Below are 18,959 nucleotides of genomic sequence, written 5' to 3'. Positions count from 1 at the left end.
AAGCTTACAGACGGTCTGGTGTCGTAGGAGGTAGGCCTACTGTGCTCAAAGGAATGTCGAAATTATTGTTGATTTATGAATTATTTAAGGATTAACTTGAATAGATTTTTTATGTTATGGAGATATAACACAAAAATCTGAGTGTACTCTAAATAAACCGCGAAGCGGTATATGATGAGATTACACTCAGATTTTTGTGTTATATCTCCATAACATAAAAAATCTATTCAAATTAATCCTTATAATTCAATTTACTAAAGATATTCTCTTCAACATTTAAAATTCATTTTGGGACTCTTTTGTCTATGAAATTATTACGCCGTCATCTCAGCCAATCAGAAGCGACGTTACAAATGGCGACGCCATTTTTTCCTTTATGGGCTGATAAAGTAAATTTTTAAGCCAATGCAAATGCTCGTAACAAGCAAAATTGAATTATTCATTTTTATTCTGCAGGTTCCTTATATAGTATATTTGAAAATTCTTGAAAGAAATACATAGATAAATATTTGGCCTATTATTTTAAAAGTGGCGATTGTTTGTTATCATTCGTGCCAGTATGATTTAAGTTTGATTTCAGATTCTTGACCAAACAAATAGGAAACAAAGAATTATTAAAACAAATAAATGGTCCTCGATGCGATAAATTCGTTATATAGTCAGTTACTGACCCCCTATAAAGGCATAGAGGGTCAGTAAGAAGTATAGGAGGCTCGGGCTACGCCCTCGCCCCCTATAAATCTTACTGACCCTCTATGCCTTTATAGGGGGTCAGTAACTGACTATATAACTAATAATAGTCTCTAGTAAATTTCATAAATGAAATATGTTTGCAGGTATATTGTAAAATCAATAACAAATACGAGGAAACCTATCTCTAAAGAAAATCCAAAGGTCAACTATGCCTCCATATATATACCTGATTGATTTTCTAGTCATTGAGTTTGACGACTCAATCTTTAGGTGATAAATGGAATTCCGCCATAGGAATGCACGTCTTTTGATCGTATTGATTTTGTTGTCATATATATAAGTTGCAAATACATATGTACATGTAGAAGTGCTTATCATAAAAGGCAACCATGACTCGCACACTGTCGCTCTAATCGTCTGGTATATATATTGGTGCCCTGTTGCCTTAGATAACAAACGAGGCCACCGACTGTTACTAATATGCTAGTCTAGATCTATAAGCATGTATGTACAGTAGTACATTTACAGCGGAACTAAAATGAACACCCTGGACAACTGAGGTGCACGACAAAATATTTTCATCAAACATCAGTACTACAATACAGGAGAGTAAATAAACGCGTAAATGACGAAATGATAGAATTATCTTCTCTTGTTTTAAGTACAAATCGCAAAACTATTGGTAGTACATGTATCTTTTAATGCATTTCATGAACAAAGGAATTGATGATTGCCCTCTAAACAAAGCAACACATAAGTACACACATTGTTGGAAAAGTCTTTTTATTTGATCTCAGTATAAAAAATAACAATAAAAAAAGATACACTTGTTAATGTTAATAAAAAGATTTTGCTGCTAGTAAGAAAACTTGTAAATGTGTAAATCGTCACACCTACGGGTGTTCTGGCTTCCATTACTATACTGCACTACTGGGTAAAATAATATCGTCATTAGAATTTATTTCCAATAACAAATCTTACTCACTGCGTTAATTACGCTTGAAATGAAAATAAAACACGAAATAATATTTACATGTAGTCAGCAATTTGTGCGCAGTCTCTCAATCATGGAATTGGACAACATGAAACGTTTTTGTTTTACATGTTTTCGAAGTTAAATGATTGATGCATTAGAGTTTGTGTTGCATGGTGCAAAAGATAAAGTTTATGTACTTTATAGAGAATGAAATAAAATAAAACATATTACATTACCGAAATCTAAATTCTGAAATATGAAAAACACGCTGTCTGTAAGTAATGTCAATCTAATTAAAATTAGACTTGTAATTCCGCTCCTCTGCGATACTCTACGTTACGCTCCAAAGAGTATCGTAGTGGAACGGAATTACAAGTCTAATTTTAATTAGATTGTAAGTAATGTCCAAACTGATAAAATATCAAAGTTCATCCAATCTGATTAAAACCAGCGCTTTCATACGCTTACGTTATGAAGCTTCAGCGTAAGCGTATAGAAGAGTTGGTTTTAATCAGATTGAAGTTCATTTATATTTCTTTCTTTAACGTCTTCTTGGCGATTAAGTAACGGTTTGTGCAGACATAAACACGTATGTGTAGCTCACTCGAAATTAAATTTTATAACATTAAAATCAACTTTATATTACATTTGAACACAGTATTAATTCCCAGTGTCAGTAGGGATATTCTGTTAAATAAATGACTATTTCCACAACGTTTGACAAGGTCAATATAGACTGCAGCTAGCTAATATAGACAATAGAAAAATATATAAAAGTAAGTTGTTAAAATATGCAAGGATAACTACAATGTATATACATTGTACGAGAATCGTTACAAAATTGCATTAAAGTACATGTATTATCCCCCATTAAATCTAGTAATACATATATATATATAGCATGCCTATAAATCACCTCTTTGGTCCAGCTGGACAGAACTGATTTGATCAAAAATGATATCATCTATTACGTCTAATTGCAAATGTACATTTCAGGGCAAAAAGTGCAACAGGATATAGAATCATATTTGTTTCACTAAATATTAGTACATTTGTACATAACCACGTCATGCATGTTTAAGAGTTTTTGAAGTGTATAACACCGTTAATTTGACTGGGTTTGGCCTTAGAAAAGTACAGAGTACAATCGGGTCCTTTTTTACTTTTTGCAAATGACAGTTATAAATTATTTCACGCTAATATGACGACATAATTATATGGAGACGTTCCTATTACATATGTAATACAAATGTGTATATTCTATGCTATAATGACATCTGTTCATAGTGATCACAATATTAAGGAGAAAAGAAGTTATGATGTGTAACTCTACGACATTTGTCTTTTTTTTTCAACAAATCTGCATGTTTTTCCCCAAATACAGTGTTTGAACAATATTTCTCTTATTCAAAGCTACAAAACGTAATAATGGACATTTTTGACGGTTGAAATGCCTCCCTATATGACACATTTGTGTAGAATAATTTACAACCGCCTACATGTACCAAAAAGGGCTCCACATGCAGGACATCCAGAAGACCTATAAGAGTATGCTTTTTACTTCCAAAATTCAAATTTCACTCTTAGGACTCTTTAATTTTAGGAGAAATGGTGATTTAACTTTTGTATCTGCTAAAAGTCAGTGGTCAACATCGTGCCCTGATGTGTATGCTTTAGTAAAGCCAAATTCGCCCAAGCAAATACTGGTTAGGTAGTACTTGCTATAATGGCCTAATTTAGTGGCATATAAACCGAACCTGCTGCACATGTTTTTGTCATGGAATATACAATTTATTTCGCTACACAACCACTCACAAATCAACACTAATACATCGATAGGTTCTGTACCCAAGTAGTGATTTAAAAGCATGCAAAATAAATGGATATAACGAGGTATATGCTGTTAACTCAGTCCCCCTTGAAGACACAGTTGAACTCTTCTAAAACTAAAACTGGAACAGTTCATTTGGTATTTCAGGGGTGATTGAGTTAATCATTCTGCACGGACGGTAAAATATTATAGAAAGTTATTTCAATTAGTACGTAAATTACACAAAGATACATGTACATGTACACGATTCATGTGTATGATAGAATGAAAGAAATGGATAGGTAAATTTGAAAATTACGTTACAATGTCTAAAAAAAAATATCAGATCCCAATAGATGATAATAAAAAATAACACAAAATATTGTTTTCTACTTTTTTTCTCTCTTTTATCAGCCTTTAGTTTTATCTTATCGATATCTAATCGAGGTATACCTGGTAGTAAATTGCTTAAATTGGTTATTGCTTAAGTCAGGAAACCATTCTGACTTCATACTCATTCTTACCCTGCCGTGTATAATTTCAATTGCGAAAACTATTCACTGGGTTCCTCACCGCGCATTCTTTCCAGGAAATCGAAGGTTGCTGAAAAAGAAGTCGTTCTGTCATTTAGGTCTCTAGCGCTCACTGTAAACTCAGTACCACCAAAATCCATATCGACCTCTATCTGTGAATCTGCATTCCAGCCAGATTCTGGCGAGCGGACAGTGATGCTGCCAATATTGAAGCATCCTTCCTCAGTTACCATGACAGGATTCTTCTTAGAGGATGCGTATATGTCAAGGATAACGGGCGCGTTTGGACTGGTAATACCAAAATGTCGTTTTACCGGTTCTCCTATTTTTGCTTCATCGCCAGCAGCCACAAACTTTCCAAAGACGTTATTGCAGTAGAATTTACCATCTACCTCTGATTTTTGGTTTTCAGGGTGGATATCTGGTTTGAAGACAGCCCTTACAGCTACTCCATAGGATAATTTGCAGAGTCTGGAGGAAATCGCTGTTGGACAATGCCCGTAAAGTACCGCGCCTTTTACAACAGCTAATCCAGCATCCTGTGGAACGATGACGCGCATGTCCGGAAATGCATCCCGAACGGATTTTACAATTATGCCAGATTCTGAGAACCCACCTACCATTATAATGGCATCGAGATGACCTTCGATTTCTGGTTTTTGCAGAATGGTTTTAACGTGGGTTTTAATACTTTCAGTACACTCACTGAAGCATTTACAGAACAAATCAGCATCAATGTGCATTTTGTCTCTCTTAAACTTAATTTTCCCGTCATGGACTGATTCCTTGATAGCATCGTCCCTAGATTTTCCGGTCAAATCTTCATAGGTGGATGGCAGTGCTACTGGTACCTTGAGCACAACAGGTTTGGCGGCAGAATCCACGACGGTTCTTTTTCTGAGTTCAAACTCCCTTTCTAAATCCAGCAGATCTGGTCGGTTTTCCTGACAGAATGTTTTAAAGCAGTCTTCATTGATAACATTTTTCAGCAAATTTTGAAATGCCTCGTCGACCTTTGTGCCTCCCCAAGCACCCCCACTAGCTCTGTAGATTTCCCTTAAAGTGTCCTCACCTGTCACCTGGTGAACAGTGACGTCAACGGTACCCCCTATGTGGAGACAAGAAAAATGGCGATGGAATTAGAGGCTGATATACTATATAGAAAACTGTCGCTCTCCGAAAACGAAGAGAAATGCCGCATATTAACAAAAGGGGTAAATAACTTTCATTCCTTGCAAATTCAAACCATACCATTAAAACCTTAATTCTATTAATAGATTGCTTTATTAATGGAAACCTTGATCAATAAACATGTATACTTAGTACCTCGTTTTTGTACTTACCTCCTAAATCTAAGACCATGTAGCTCATGCCCTCTTGGAAAGGAATAATCGAAGTCTCCTCGGGATTTCCAGTGTCCATCCGGTCCACAGGAATAGTTTTACAATACAATGATGCAGCTTCCGGTTCCAGAGCAAGAACCAGATTCTTTGATAAAATCCCTGCCTGTTGATTGTAAACTAGTGTTAGTATTGGCAAAGCTATGATATTTTATCGACAAAAGAACTAGTAAATACAAATAAATTTTGATAGATATGATTGTGAGAATTGAAATATAACCCATCATATTTTGATGTCAGTATAAATGATCGACTATTGCAACGATTATTTGCCCACACACTAATTGCAAAACAATGTGATATATCGCAACATAAGACCCAACCTTTGGGATACATCTTATAAATTCAAAAGGTCTCAGAGGCTCATGCTGTAGCCAAATTAAAGTTACCTAAGAGAAGGGTGTGGACACACTTTCTTTTCATCCATAACAGTATCAAAATAATGATTTATACCTTTATAGCTGCTTCACGCATGAACTGCTTGGCAGGTTCGTTCCAGATGGCTGGGATGGTCAATACAAATCTGATCTCATCCTCGTGTATGCCTACGTTACGATTCTTCAGCGTATGCATTAAGTTATCTTTCAGGTAGCCGATAGAGAGATAGAACACGTCCAACGCTGGCATCTTCTTCCCTCCAATATCTGCTATTGTCACATTTCTGTCCAGTTTCTGTGAAAAAAGTTGACAATAAAAAGTCATGAAATTAGGATATGGCAGAGAGAGAAACTGGAATAGATTTCACTTATTTCGACGAGAAAAAACTTTAAAACGTTAACCAGGACATTATGATATAAGTTTCATAAATGAAGAGAACAAGAACGTAAAATCAAAACTACATATTGCACTTTTTATGAATACATTTTTCTAGTGTTTAAAATTTCACACAATTTCATATTACGATATTTTCAAATGAACACAATTACAAATGTATATATCATGATATATTAATCTATTTTAGAGATACCTAATTACAATAGTGAAAACACGTTTGGGAACAGCCACATACACTTTTGATCCGTCCTTCTTTTGCAACAATTGCATACTTAAAGCGTACTTTTCGAATAACAACAATGTAATACGAACAACAACTAATGGTTTTCCCACGTTAATAAAAACACATACAAAATAAAAGCATGAATAATCTAACTTTTGGTATATGCTAAACAATATCGAAAAAACTCTTTGTTCTTTCTTTTAAAAAAATAATGAAGGTGGTTTAGTGAGCACTTTTTATACAAGCAATGTTGCGAAAATTCATTGTTTTGTGTTTTAAGTGTGTATATTTTAAAGTGAACAGTCGGGCAAGGATGGCTAAAGTCGGTAAAAATGGTGTGAATGTATCCAGTATAATTTCTTATGAAATAGAAAAATAAAATCTCTCGCCGAAATCTGTCTGCGTACGAAGAAATTAATTTAAAGTATAGGAATCCTAAAACGTCCTCCCGGCTGACTATGTCCGTGGTTACATTTACACGCAGCCTCGCTTTCAATGCTTTCAACTTTACTTTAATGGTCAGAACTGGGAAACGTAAGCAGAACTTGGCCGTCGTATTAATATGTGAGAACTTTTGGAAGGCCAATGAACGCATTTAGACTGGTTTTCTTTGCCCGACTATTCACTTTAAATATTCTTAGATTTTCATGTATGAGATACATCTTGTCTTAAATAGCCATCCATAGATCATCAACAGTGATTTGTTTGCAATAACAAACTAACCTCTTTTTCGTGAAGTAACATTTTAAATCGTTTGAAGTAATAATATCTATCTTTGTCTTCTTCATTGTTGTCAAGGAGACCGATGTATTCCTCCTCCGCTTGGTAACCGAATGAATTGAATGACTTGTCGGGATTTAGGAGAAGAGTTGTGGGGGTTTTCCATGACACAAGACCAGCGCCTCCTGCTATCCATGAGGTGTTGGCATATATGTTTAAACGATTCAGGTCATATTCATGCCGGAATGAAAATGCATATCCAGAAAACGTGGTCCCGAAATCAATGGCGGCTACCAGCAGATTATCCCCTGATGCCATCGCCTTTTTACATCGGATTATCTGAAGCACAGAGCATTATATCAGAACTCTTTAAGGTCTATACAGATGAATATCCGAGCTACAACCGTTTATCGATCAAACATCGCCTACTTTCGTTTTGTGTATGTGAAGTATGGAGAATCAAAATTAATGACCTGATGCCATCGCCATTTTACATTGGATAAAGTATTATCTGAAGCACAGAACGTTGTAGTATTACTCTTTGTAGTTTACACTTGTAGAAAATATTCGAGCTACAACCTTTCATCCTTCAAACATCATCTTCTTTCGTTTTGTGTATATGAAGTATGGGGAATCAACGGTCTTCTAAAATTATTGATTCGTGTTTTTTATTTAGTGTTATCGATTCAAACGTTTAGCATTATATAAAAATTCATTAAAATCATCAAGTAAGGAATGGTTTTATTTTTTTTTCAAATTACACCAAAAATGTGATTATTATAATGTTTTTGTAGATGATAAATACTTAGCAAAATGATTTTGGACGTCTAATAATTTCGTTCTATAGAATTTATTTATAGTTCAATCGATTTTGTCATATATTTGCATTTTCTCGTGTGTATACATTTAATATATTTTCCAAAATGTCATTTGCTTGACAATAATACATTTAATACTTTACGTCATATTACATAATGTAGATCGATAGTGATATTATACAACAATGCATACTAAAACACCTCATGTTTATACTTACATTATACCTATAAGGTGCATCTACCAGGACGATCGACGTTGTCTCGTCATGTCTTGTGTAAACCAGTTCGTTTTTATTCAAGAGATTTCCACGAATTTCTTCCTGGTTTGATCCTTAGAATTACATGTACACCCATACCTTATCTGTGCTGAACACATTAGGTATGCATGTGTGGTTTATATGTGGGTGACCTGTATTTTACCACATACATCTTGATGCCCTAAAAAGGTAAGTCGTCTGTACGTTTGTGCGTGTGTGTGTTTTATCTCTTAACACATATAACATCTTTCAGCTGATAATGTTATATCTTCAATTATAATCTAAGCGATAGTATACACTATTAACCGTCATATTGTTACAGAAAGGGCTGTCTTCCTGAAAGATTAAACGGTATCTAGATCTGTTTGCAGAGTGTTATCGTGATAGACCCTTAACAATCACTAATCTGTCTAGATTTCAATATTTTCTTCAGGATGGGCATCGATATACTATGGTAAGGTATAATCTATTTACATAAATGTATACAGAAACATATTTATATATTTATACAGTGTATATATATATATATATATGCAATAATTGATTTCTACTTTCGTTTTCTATTCACTTAATGTTACAAGCATATGAAATATCTATATTACAACTTTTACATTCTTACATTGTTACATGCATACATTAGTTTGAGGACTAAAAAAGATTACATGTCAAATAAGTATTCTCGTCTTTCTATTGCTAATCTATTAATGATATACACTTACATATTGCTTAAAATTAGTACCATTCCCTATTAAATCAATTAACAACGCTTTTATATAAAATGTTTCTTGCTTTATTTGTGGTTTTATTCCAACGATGTTATTTAATTATTAACAGCCAGTGTCTATTAAAGCTAATTAACATCAAAAGTTAACAAATTATAGATCTAAATTGAATATCTACTTTCGGTTTCTATCTTTTATGCTTTGATATTATTTATTGAATTCAGTGCTTATATTATAGTTATAGTTACAGTTGCTTTCATCTGTACATGGAGAATCAAGCTTTCTACACCGAACTATTATTAGTAATCTATATTGTATAATGCATTTTAAATTTCTGTTATGGTTGACAGTTAAGAGAAATGATATTTCGTTGTTATTTATACACCAATCCTAGAATTTTTAGGACGACTTCAAAGTTTTTGGTTAAATAGTGTTTTACCGTAAAATATCATCGGACTATTTGATAATACGGGATCGATCATCATTTGATCAATATATCCTAATAGAACAAATGTATATGCAAAAAAAAAACGGAAAAAAAACCGTGAGGTAAGCAAACGAGTTATACTTCCGGGTGATAACAGTTCTGTACGGCTTGACACACAGTTAAGCATATACAGGTCTAGCGTGCATATCAGAAAGAATCCACTGCATGTTGGTCTATGTAAGAGATTACTGGGAAAAAAAACTTAAAAAATACCCGATTTACTTCCGCGAAAAAAAAATCAAATTCTAAAAATCGCGAAAGGTTATTTCAGCTAATCTCCATCAACCTGAATTGCAATGAAATGTATTCTAATTAATTTTATATTCGCGAATGTCAATGTCCCTTTTGAACAGGAAAATTGCGAAAATAAGAAGCCGCGAAAGTAGGTCGGTTTACAGTAATATTCACACAATACGAAATACACTAGTGGTCGCTACTTCTTACCTCATGAATATATTTACAATGTATACTATAAGCCTTATAAAGAATATAAAATAATCCAGTAGTGTTTTACATCTGTTATGGTTCAGTTTATTATAATACTAGAAGGTCATGTCTATATGTTTTGTAATTTTATAAAAATGAATTGTCCTCAGGTGTATGATATTGGTATTTTCTTTTTAGAATGGGCTTGGTATGTTCATCTTCAGACTCAGTTCGCACCTCTAACTACACGGAACTAAAAAACATTTCTAACAATAACCTTCGAACACCGAGAAAAAGTACAGGTATAGCCGAAGCTATTCATGGTGCAACTAAACCAGATTCAACACCTCATCATAAACGATTAAAAGCCACAATGTCTGATGAAAAGGACAAAGTAAAACAGAAATCTCAAAACGATAGCCGCGGAAAGCAAGGCGATGATGTCTCTAAAGAAGATGTTAAAAACTTAACTTCACAAGCTGATCCGAAAAAAACACATCAGCCTAAGACTAAACCTAAGAAAACAACACTTAATGGAAGTTTGACCTCATTGTTGCGTTGGGAAGGATCGAGTTTGGACGAGAAACTAGAAATGATGAATTGGCTTGAGGAAAGAATGGAATTTCTGAAGAGGAAGATAGGTACAGATGATACAGATAAATTATTCGCCGTAAGTTACCCTTTTCTTGTTCACGGTTTTGATATACTTATATTGTACCCATTGTTCTCGTGTAAAACCTTGTCTAATAATGTACTGCCTGTGAGAATGAAGATTGCCAAACGGTATACGTTACCATAGTTAAATTTTACTGTATGTATTGTGGATCATCGATACAACATAATGTATCCTACGGTTACATTGCATTTTCTTTAGTGCGTTTCTTGGGCTCCCCTATTTTAACAACCCCCCCACCCCCACCCCCAATTTGTATACTCGAAATACTTATAGAGTTTATGTCAGGCTACATTTCCGTGATAAATATGTGTTTCCTTATTGCATGAAATGATATTGACCACCAACATATTCGTTTGTACACCTGCAGGCACAGGCACCAGTCGACGATAATCGTGAAGAAGGGATTGAAACAAGACAGAATGAGAAATCGTCAGAAATACATAAACAAATTGTGGCGTATAAATCTGAAAAACAACAGCTTCTTAACTTGTAAGTTTATGTTAGTTTGTCGCTATCTTTTATCTATGATCATTTGGATACAAGAACTTTTAAAATGGATTTAAAATGTCGGACTGGTATTAAGTAAGAACTCGTGTGAATTCTGAACTAATGGAGTCGATAAGTTGAAATTGTATTTGGCGTTCATTATCGATTACAGCACATTAAGGCATGATTTAATTACAACACTAAATATTTGAGGTATAAAGCTAAATGCTGCTTATTTACACACGTTTTCAAAGCATTCCACATTTCATTATCCGCCAAAAATGAGCCCAAAAAAATGTGATTTGTTTACATGTGATGACTTTGTTCTCAGTTGCAAACAGCGAAAATGATTTGTTAATATAGCATAGCTGTAACAATGATATTCCTCGCTCGAAGACTCTTCTGTAATGCTATATATTCCTTGAGGTGTTTTTTTTCTCTTCTTTTGTAGAGTATCGGAAATAGCTGGCAATCGACTAAAGAACAACAACCCCACCATTGCTGATCTCAGCGATAAAAACCGAGCTAGCAAATTGGCAGAGGGGTTTTCCGAACTGTATGATAACGAATGGACAGACGTGGTAGAGGTTATCCGAACACCGCCGAAAGGGAAGAAACTAACTACGAAAGAAGAGGACATATTAGAAGAAAAATGCATCACATTTTTGGTGGAATTTGTAAAGGTATCTGTTGTTTCCATTTGACATGTGGCAGTAAAATATTTTTCATGTACTCGTACAAATATGTGTCTATAAAATATGAATTCATGGCAATGTATGAAAGAAATTTTCCTTTGACAATTATGAATTTGGTGCTTTATGTAGATTTTTAAAACCCGACAACAACATGTTACATTTATTAACTCCTTTTTTCAAATACATGTATCTCATTCCTCGTTGTTTTATGCCACGAAGCGTCATGCAAATGCCACGTTTAAAGGTTATTCGTTCTACTGGAAGATATAAATAAATGGTCTACCAAACGCTTAATAATAAGTAGAAAACAGCTATATGAACGACAAGTTAAATGCATGCGTTATAATGTAACTATATTCCATTTCATAACCATATCAGATATTAAGGAAAGTTTCTGTTAGAAATTGATGCATGTTTAATAGGATTTTTGCATTCTAGATAGCGTACAACAATTGTCGGAAGAAAGCCAAAGACGACCTTGACAGTATGAAAAAAATTGTTGTTAAAACTACCGAAGTAAGTATACAAGTGAGTGTATCTACCATTAGTATGTCTGTTTAAAGGCACATTTCTTTATTATTTGTTATTTATTCGTATCTTCCTCATGAATACCTTTCATTTTACTATTACAAATGCATTTGGATTGCTTTGAATACTTTCAATGCACACTAGTAACAAAACACACAAGTCTATACCAACTCCAAACACCGCGGTTAATACTTTATGTTATGTGACATTAACATTGATATTGTGTATAATGATGTATAATATATGAAATCATGCAATTTTGAAAGAAAAAGATATGTGAAAAGTATATTATCTATTTTAAGGTCTTGCAAAAAGTCAGAATTTCATGGATGGTCATGTTATGAAAATGAGGGACAAGATGAATTTCCGTATGGATTTGAAAAATAGACTTTTTAAATTAGAAATAGTTTACGAAAACAAATATGATCAATAAATTGTGCATTGAGGGAAATATAATGTTATTTAAACAGCCCTCCCTTGATGTTACGAAGAGATGTAAAGATTTCATGAAGTCCCGAATGTCTGCGAGTGAAGAAAGTCTTCAGCAGGTAACAAAGGTAAAGGTATTTCTACTGTTTCCAACTTCATGGCTAGCAAGTTATTGGCAGACTTGTAGTCAAGCAAGGTTATTTGTAGATGTACGCGCTAGGGCTAGCTAGGTTAAACGATATCACTAATGGCTTGCTAAGCTACTGGTATCCTTGAGGGCTAGCTAGGTTAAACGATATCATTCATGGTTTGCTAAGCTACTGGTATCCTTGAGGGCTAGCTAGGTTAAACGATATCATTCATGATTTGCTAAGTTATTGGTATCCTTGAGGGCTAACTAGGTTATTGGTATCCTTCAGGACTAACTAGGTTATTGGTATCATTCAGGGCTAACTAGCTTATTGGTATCCTTCAGGGCTAACTAGGTTATTGGTATCCTTCAGGGCTAACTAGGTTATTGGTATCCTTCAGGGCTAACTAGGTTATTGGTATCCTTCAGGGCTAACTAGGTTGTTGGTATCCTTCAGGGCTAACTAGGTTATTGGTATCCTTCAGGACTAACTAGGTTATTGGTATCCTTCAGGACTAGCTAAGATATTGGTATCCTTCAGGGCTAACTAGGTTATTGGTATCCTTCAGGGCTAACTAGGTTATTGGTATCCTTCAGGACTAACTAGGTTATTGGTATCCTTCAGGGCTAACTAGCTTATTGGTAGACTTCAGGGCTAACTAGGTTATTGGTATCCTTCAGGGCTAACTAGGTTATTGGTATCCTTCAGGACTAACTAGGTTATTGGTATCCTTCAGGGCTAACTAGGTTATTGGTATCCTTCAGGGCTAACTAGGTTATTGGTATCCTTCAGGACTAACTAGGTTATTGGTAGACTTCAGGGCTAACTAGGTTATTGGTAGACTTCAGGGCTAACTAGGTTATTGGTAGACTTCAGGGCTAACTAGGTTATTGGTAGGCTTCAGGGCTAACTAGGTTATTGGTAGACTTCAGGGCAAGCTAGGTTATTGATATGCTTCATCACTAGATAAGTTATTGGTAGGCTTCATAGCTAGCTAGTTTATTGGTAGACTTGTAGTGCAGCTAGGTTATTGTTAGATGTTACGGCTAACTAAGTTTAAAATGTATTGGTTTGTTATGATTAAATAAGCTGGGTTTTTTAATTTTTATTATCTGATTAGAAATAGAAAACAACGATGATGATACCGTATTAGATTATTAGATCAAAATATTTTGTATATTCTGTACGCCATTTTATTTTCTAACGTTAGATGTTCTTTTTTTTTCAAAATGTTATTTTAATATTTATTTCCATACAATATACAATGTGCATGTTTGATACGCATTTTCGCTAATGCTAGATCGATCAAAATCATCTCTTTTTTGCAGCAAATTGGAGAAAAGGTGAAAGATGAGATAGGAAAAGGGGAAATCCCGCACTTCAAGGAATTTAATGAAAGACTGAAAAAAAGCGTTCATTACGATCGATACAGCGACAACTGTGTGAAACTGTGTTGGTTTATGTGTCTCCAAGATCCTCCAGTAGTAATGATGGCGGACATTACACCAGAGTCAACCAAAGATCACTTCCGAGCTTACACACGTTCTGGGCCGTACTTGGGTTTCATTGTGTGGCCGGCACTTTTTCTTCATAAAGATGGGCCCTTGTTATATAAGGGCGTAGCACAATACGCGGATAAAGAGACCATTGCAGTGAAAAAAACTGACCTTTAAGACCTTAATTTAATTCCCATATCCCGGTATATGGATTCACCTTTTTCTGGGTTAAATTCTTGCTTACCACAAAGTACAGACATCGGAACAAGAAAAAACTGATTAAAAAATATTTTCTTTGTGGTACGGAGTGGTATAAATCTAAGATAACTCCTGAGACATTGAAATAAGTTTTCAGATGTTACCTCCCATTTAGATAAGTGAGATTTACACGCCTATAAATATATCACTTTTTGTGCGCCATTGTTTTGGTATACTTACATGTAGCTAAGTCAAATAAAATATGTATGCGTCATAAATAATCTTGGGTATTACGATTGCCTGCCTGTATACCATCTTTGTGTCAGATAACATACTTCCGCCATAACATACCAAAAAGGACACTCAACGTGTATGTTTTTGTAAAATCAATGCCAGTCAAGCTGATCGATCTTCTATGAAATCGAATTGCAGTATTACCTTGGTTTATACATGATGCATACACATTTTTTCTAGCAGTGCACCTGAGAAGTAAAAGGCATGAAAAATATAACTAATTTAAACGTGAATAATACTTCAGTCCTAGTCATTATGATGCTCCTTGAGGCTTTGTTTGGTTATTATGATCAATGCCCTGAAGACTTCGGTTTTTTTTTCTCAATGAAAGAGACGACGTCGGTGCCCGGATACTATAATCTAACTTCCTTTTGTGTGCGATTTGCCTCAGCGAATTTCGCGATTCAAATAAATTCGCGAAAGTTTTTTTTTCTGTGAATGATATCGACACCATTTTAATGAAAGGAATGATTCCAATCAAATCATAACTTGGGACATCATTTGTATAAGTTTATGAAGAGTTACTTTAGCAGATTTAAAAATGAAAATTTCATTTTTGAAAATGCGTATGTAACTCTTCATAAACTTATTTTGAAATACAAATCGCGAAAATAAGTCGCTTCGAAAGGAAATTGGTCTACAGTACTTATACGATATTCAAACACATACCTTTCTCCATGTAAACGTAGTACTGATCGTCGATGGGTGATTTTTTTCCGGAATTCCGACTTTTTTCTGCGTTGGTGAAAATGGAGTATACCCTGGAATGCCGAGACTAACCTGTTCTGGTGTGTTTTTCCTTTTTAAAGAATGATATGTCATTGTTGAAGGACACATTTGATAGCTCGCAAACATGAAGAAAACAAAACATTTTGAATTTAATGTTTACCATAATATTTACCATAAAGAAATGTTTTAGATTTATGAATTTATACAAACGATGTCCCAGTTTACGTGACAAAGTCTACGGTGCTGTAACATTGAATATAATATTGTTATTATATGAAACATTAAAGTAGAAGATGTTAAATCTAGAGTAGTTGTATTTTTGATACATTTAGTCGTTAATGGTTTTATATTACCACAGTGCCCCAATACTGACGTATTGTTATCGGAATTTTAAAGATGCTCCACCGCTGATGAATGGTATTTTTTTCTCTATCAAAAACAGGAGCAGACGAATTAGTATTTTTCTTCAGTTATAAAAGTTATAAATCCTTGCTTATTTCACACCATTACCATCATTGAAAAGTTTGAGCTTCTAATCTTAATTCAAGATTAAAATATCAATATAATTAATAGCGTCCCGAAAATAATCCACAGCATTATGCCCTATATGGAATGAAGTACCGATTGAGCATGTAACAAAAGCAAAATTGATTATTTTTTATGCATTTTTGTGTTAGTTAGACACATACAAACAAGATTATACATCAGTTATTGTTCTTATGATGGGTATCGTTTATGCTCTGTCAGCGGTGAAGCATCTCGATCTTATGTAAAAAAACCCACCTCATTTTAGATGATTGGTATTGCAGTGACGTGGTATCCGGCGATCCCTAACACTGACTAAATATAAGTCACGGGTTTTGTCCTCGATTCCAAGATTTTGTTAGTAAAAATGTGTCATTATTGGTCAGTTCTGATGTCTCGGAATGTTTGTAAAACCATCAATATTTTCCAGTATAATCAGAAACTAAATTGATATTGATATATATGTGATAGATAAAAATGCAATGCGGCAAGGAATTTTATCAAAAATGACTTTAATATCCATTGTATGTTGTACAAATGAATGAATGTGCGTAACATATTTCCTTTAAAGCAAACAAAAGGATTGGACACGAGTTATTGTTACTCGTGATGTCCTATTATTAACACATACATATCCAACACTGAAACAATACGTGAACATGCATAACAAATGACGTTAACGGAATAGTTTTTTAATCATTGTGAAAAAGAGGGATGTGATTGGAGATGGAGAGGGAGAGAGAGGAGGGAGGGAAATGGAGTAAAAATGAAACATGTAGGAATGACCCTATTTATATGATAAAAGAAAGGGTATGGGTTCATTTTTCATAAACGGCTCCGTAGTCATTACACCATGATATGTAAAGCGCTAGGTACATGTCCTTAAAGCTTCTTAAAAATTCGTCTAGAACGTCATTTGCTACTTGACTAATCAACGTTTTATATTTAAGTTAAGAAAATAGACTTAATGTTACATTATAGCTTAGTGTTCAATTTTCTGACAAGTTTTATTTAATTGTTTTATTTATTAATTATATGCTTTTTCAAAATACTGTATATATTTTATATGTTAACAATGATGGAAATTATGGTTTCCAATTTTCGGGCATGCTTTCTTTAATTTCTTTCATTATATTTTTAATTATTGTATTCATTGATAAAAAAGTATGCGTTTTTTCACACTATGTTTTATTCATTATATCTATGTTTATATATGTTGATGGAGATATAGTTTCCAATTTTCAAGCAAGTTTTCTTTAATCATTGTATTATTAATTAAAACAAACATGCGTTTTTTTCACGGTATGTTTTATATAGTTATGTTTACAATTAGGGAATTATCTTGAAAATTAAAGTTACGATAACACATTAGATTGAATGTATTTTACATGAATTCTTACCCATCCGCGGCAATTCCTAATTAAGTGATCTCAGCATATAGAGTTATGTATTTACCTAACGATATATTGCACATTGATATTCAGACTTGCATGATTTATGCTTAATTGATATATATGCATATACTTTATTGTTATAGCGAATAAAGTGGGTTATTTAATGGCATTAAATGTTTTTGTGACTGTTTTGCCAATTAAATGAATAGTCGGGCAAAGAAAACCAGTCTTAATGCGTTCATTGGCCTTCCAAATGTTCTCACATATTAGACGGTCAAGTTCTGCTTATAACTCTTCGAAAGCGAGGCTGCGTGGAAATGTAACCACGGACATAGTCAGTCGGGAGGACGTTTTAGGATTCCTAAACTATGAATTAATTTCTTCGCATGCAGAGAGGTTTTGACTGGAAATTTTATTTTTCTATTCCATAAGAAATTATACCGGGTACATTCACGCCATTTTTACCAACTTTAACTTTCCTTGCCCGACTGTTCACTTTAAGATTTTTATTTTCTTTTGTTGTTGGCAATGGATTAAAATTAACAGCCATCATGGTCATTTAAGGACGGCTTCCCGTATGCGTATGCGGTGTATGTGTACATGTGCTTTATGTGTAAAGTGCGTGCGTGTTTTTTGGAAGACTGCAGTATGTGCGTGCTGTGATCCTTTATAATAACTCGTGCAGTTTTAATTTGGTGGTGCTATATATCTCGACACATGATTAGAGCTTAGGGCGCATTCATTAAAACTTAGATAATCCGGTTCAATATGATTTCACATGTAAGCAGTTTGGATGTCAATGAAGCGATAAACTGTAGGCCTATGCTTTTTATTGATCCAATTTCCTACATTCAGGTAAAGCCCCAAGTACGATCTCTACACCCCTGGACTATTTCATAGTAAAACTGGAGGCAGCTCAGTGGACATTGAATTGAAGAGTACATTTGTACTGAGAGAACGATATCTAACATCAAGCCACATATATACGGCTCTTTTGATGTACATCAAAGGACTGAATTACCTGTTCTGTTCTATTGTCCCCAGTTTTACTATCCATGGTGTAGAGATCGTAAGTGATAGGAACTTCATGTGTGTGTAATATTGTGTTCTTAGTCTAAAGTAAAACGTACGTGTTTTTAATAAAGGTGATCAATGCATGGGACAGTTGACTAAGTACAATGATTTTAATCAAGACAAACTATAAAATTATGAAATAATTTGCTGCATTCTTCAAAGAGTAAACAGACGTACAATATAACATCACGCGTCAAAGTTTAAATAGAAACATTTTATAAGTTGATTAAATATTCCACAGTCTGTGTTTCTCTGTGCGTCACAGAAAAAGATAATTTTATGACAAAACATTATATGTTACCGGAGGGTATCGATATGCTCAAACTGAATTGATAAGAAAATATTTCTTTGGTACTAACAAAACGTAACATTTTTTTTTTCAAATTGACAAATTGACTTGACATATTGATCTATGTTAGTTGTTCAATAAATAAAACCCAAAATATGAGCCATATTTTCAAATTT

General features: G+C 34.0%; 2 protein-coding genes across 5 annotated transcripts; one reads left to right on the top strand and one right to left on the bottom strand.

The window, feature by feature from the left end:
- Positions 1–1,455: 1,455 nt before the first annotated feature.
- Positions 1,456–8,300, bottom strand: LOC138328150 (heat shock 70 kDa protein 12A-like). The gene is made up of 5 exons (XM_069274806.1): positions 8,166–8,300; positions 7,133–7,468; positions 5,866–6,084; positions 5,356–5,518; positions 1,456–5,120 (listed from the first exon to the last, which is right to left on the bottom strand). Exons 2-5 carry the CDS (start codon positions 7,445–7,447, stop codon positions 4,033–4,035), a joined length of 1,785 nt encoding a protein of 594 aa, XP_069130907.1. The 5' UTR covers positions 7,448–7,468; positions 8,166–8,300; the 3' UTR covers positions 1,456–4,032.
- LOC138328151 (uncharacterized) lies at positions 8,262–17,594 on the top strand. 4 transcript variants are annotated; one of them, XM_069274808.1, is made up of 8 exons: positions 8,263–8,393; positions 8,527–8,658; positions 10,038–10,509; positions 10,883–11,004; positions 11,453–11,684; positions 12,135–12,224; positions 12,695–12,781; positions 14,113–17,594. In XM_069274808.1, the coding sequence occupies exons 3-8, from the start codon at positions 10,039–10,041 to the stop codon at positions 14,455–14,457; spliced, it is 1,347 nt and encodes a 448-aa protein (XP_069130909.1). In that variant the 5' UTR covers positions 8,263–8,393; positions 8,527–8,658; position 10,038; the 3' UTR covers positions 14,458–17,594. The 4 variants fall into 4 exon arrangements, with proteins under 4 accessions (XP_069130910.1, XP_069130909.1, XP_069130911.1 ...); XM_069274810.1 differs by having other exon boundaries at positions 8,298–8,393; positions 8,638–8,658; positions 12,135–12,212; XM_069274807.1 differs by having other exon boundaries at positions 8,298–8,393; positions 8,638–8,658.
- The last annotated feature ends 1,365 nt before the right edge of the window (positions 17,595–18,959 follow it).

The sequence above is a fragment of the Argopecten irradians genome, chromosome 7 (genome assembly GCF_041381155.1).
Source record: "Argopecten irradians isolate NY chromosome 7, Ai_NY, whole genome shotgun sequence".
Lineage (NCBI taxonomy): Eukaryota > Metazoa > Mollusca > Bivalvia > Pectinida > Pectinidae > Argopecten > Argopecten irradians.
The sequence above is the reverse complement of the archived record's forward strand: the minus strand, read 5'-3'. Positions and strand labels throughout refer to the sequence as shown.

Bases quoted from the DNA above. Each gene is read 5' to 3' on its own strand.
- LOC138328150 (XM_069274806.1), bottom strand. From the start codon at position 7,447: ATGGCATCAGGGGATAATCTGCTGGTAGCCGCCATTGATTTCGGGACC. The intron at 6,085-7,132 runs GTTAGTTTGTTA...CTTTTTTCACAG, and splicing joins TGTTACTTCACGAAAAAGAG to AAACTGGACAGAAATGTGAC. The intron at 5,121-5,355 runs GTAAGTACAAAA...GTCTCCACATAG, and splicing joins CATGGTCTTAGATTTAGGAG to GGGGTACCGTTGACGTCACT.
- LOC138328151 (XM_069274809.1), top strand. From the start codon at position 10,039: ATGGGCTTGGTATGTTCATCTTCAGACTCAGTTCGCACCTCTAACTAC. The intron at 10,510-10,882 runs GTAAGTTACCCT...GTACACCTGCAG, and splicing joins ATACAGATAAATTATTCGCC to GCACAGGCACCAGTCGACGA. The intron at 12,225-12,694 runs GTGAGTGTATCT...TTATTTAAACAG, and splicing joins CTACCGAAGTAAGTATACAA to CCCTCCCTTGATGTTACGAA.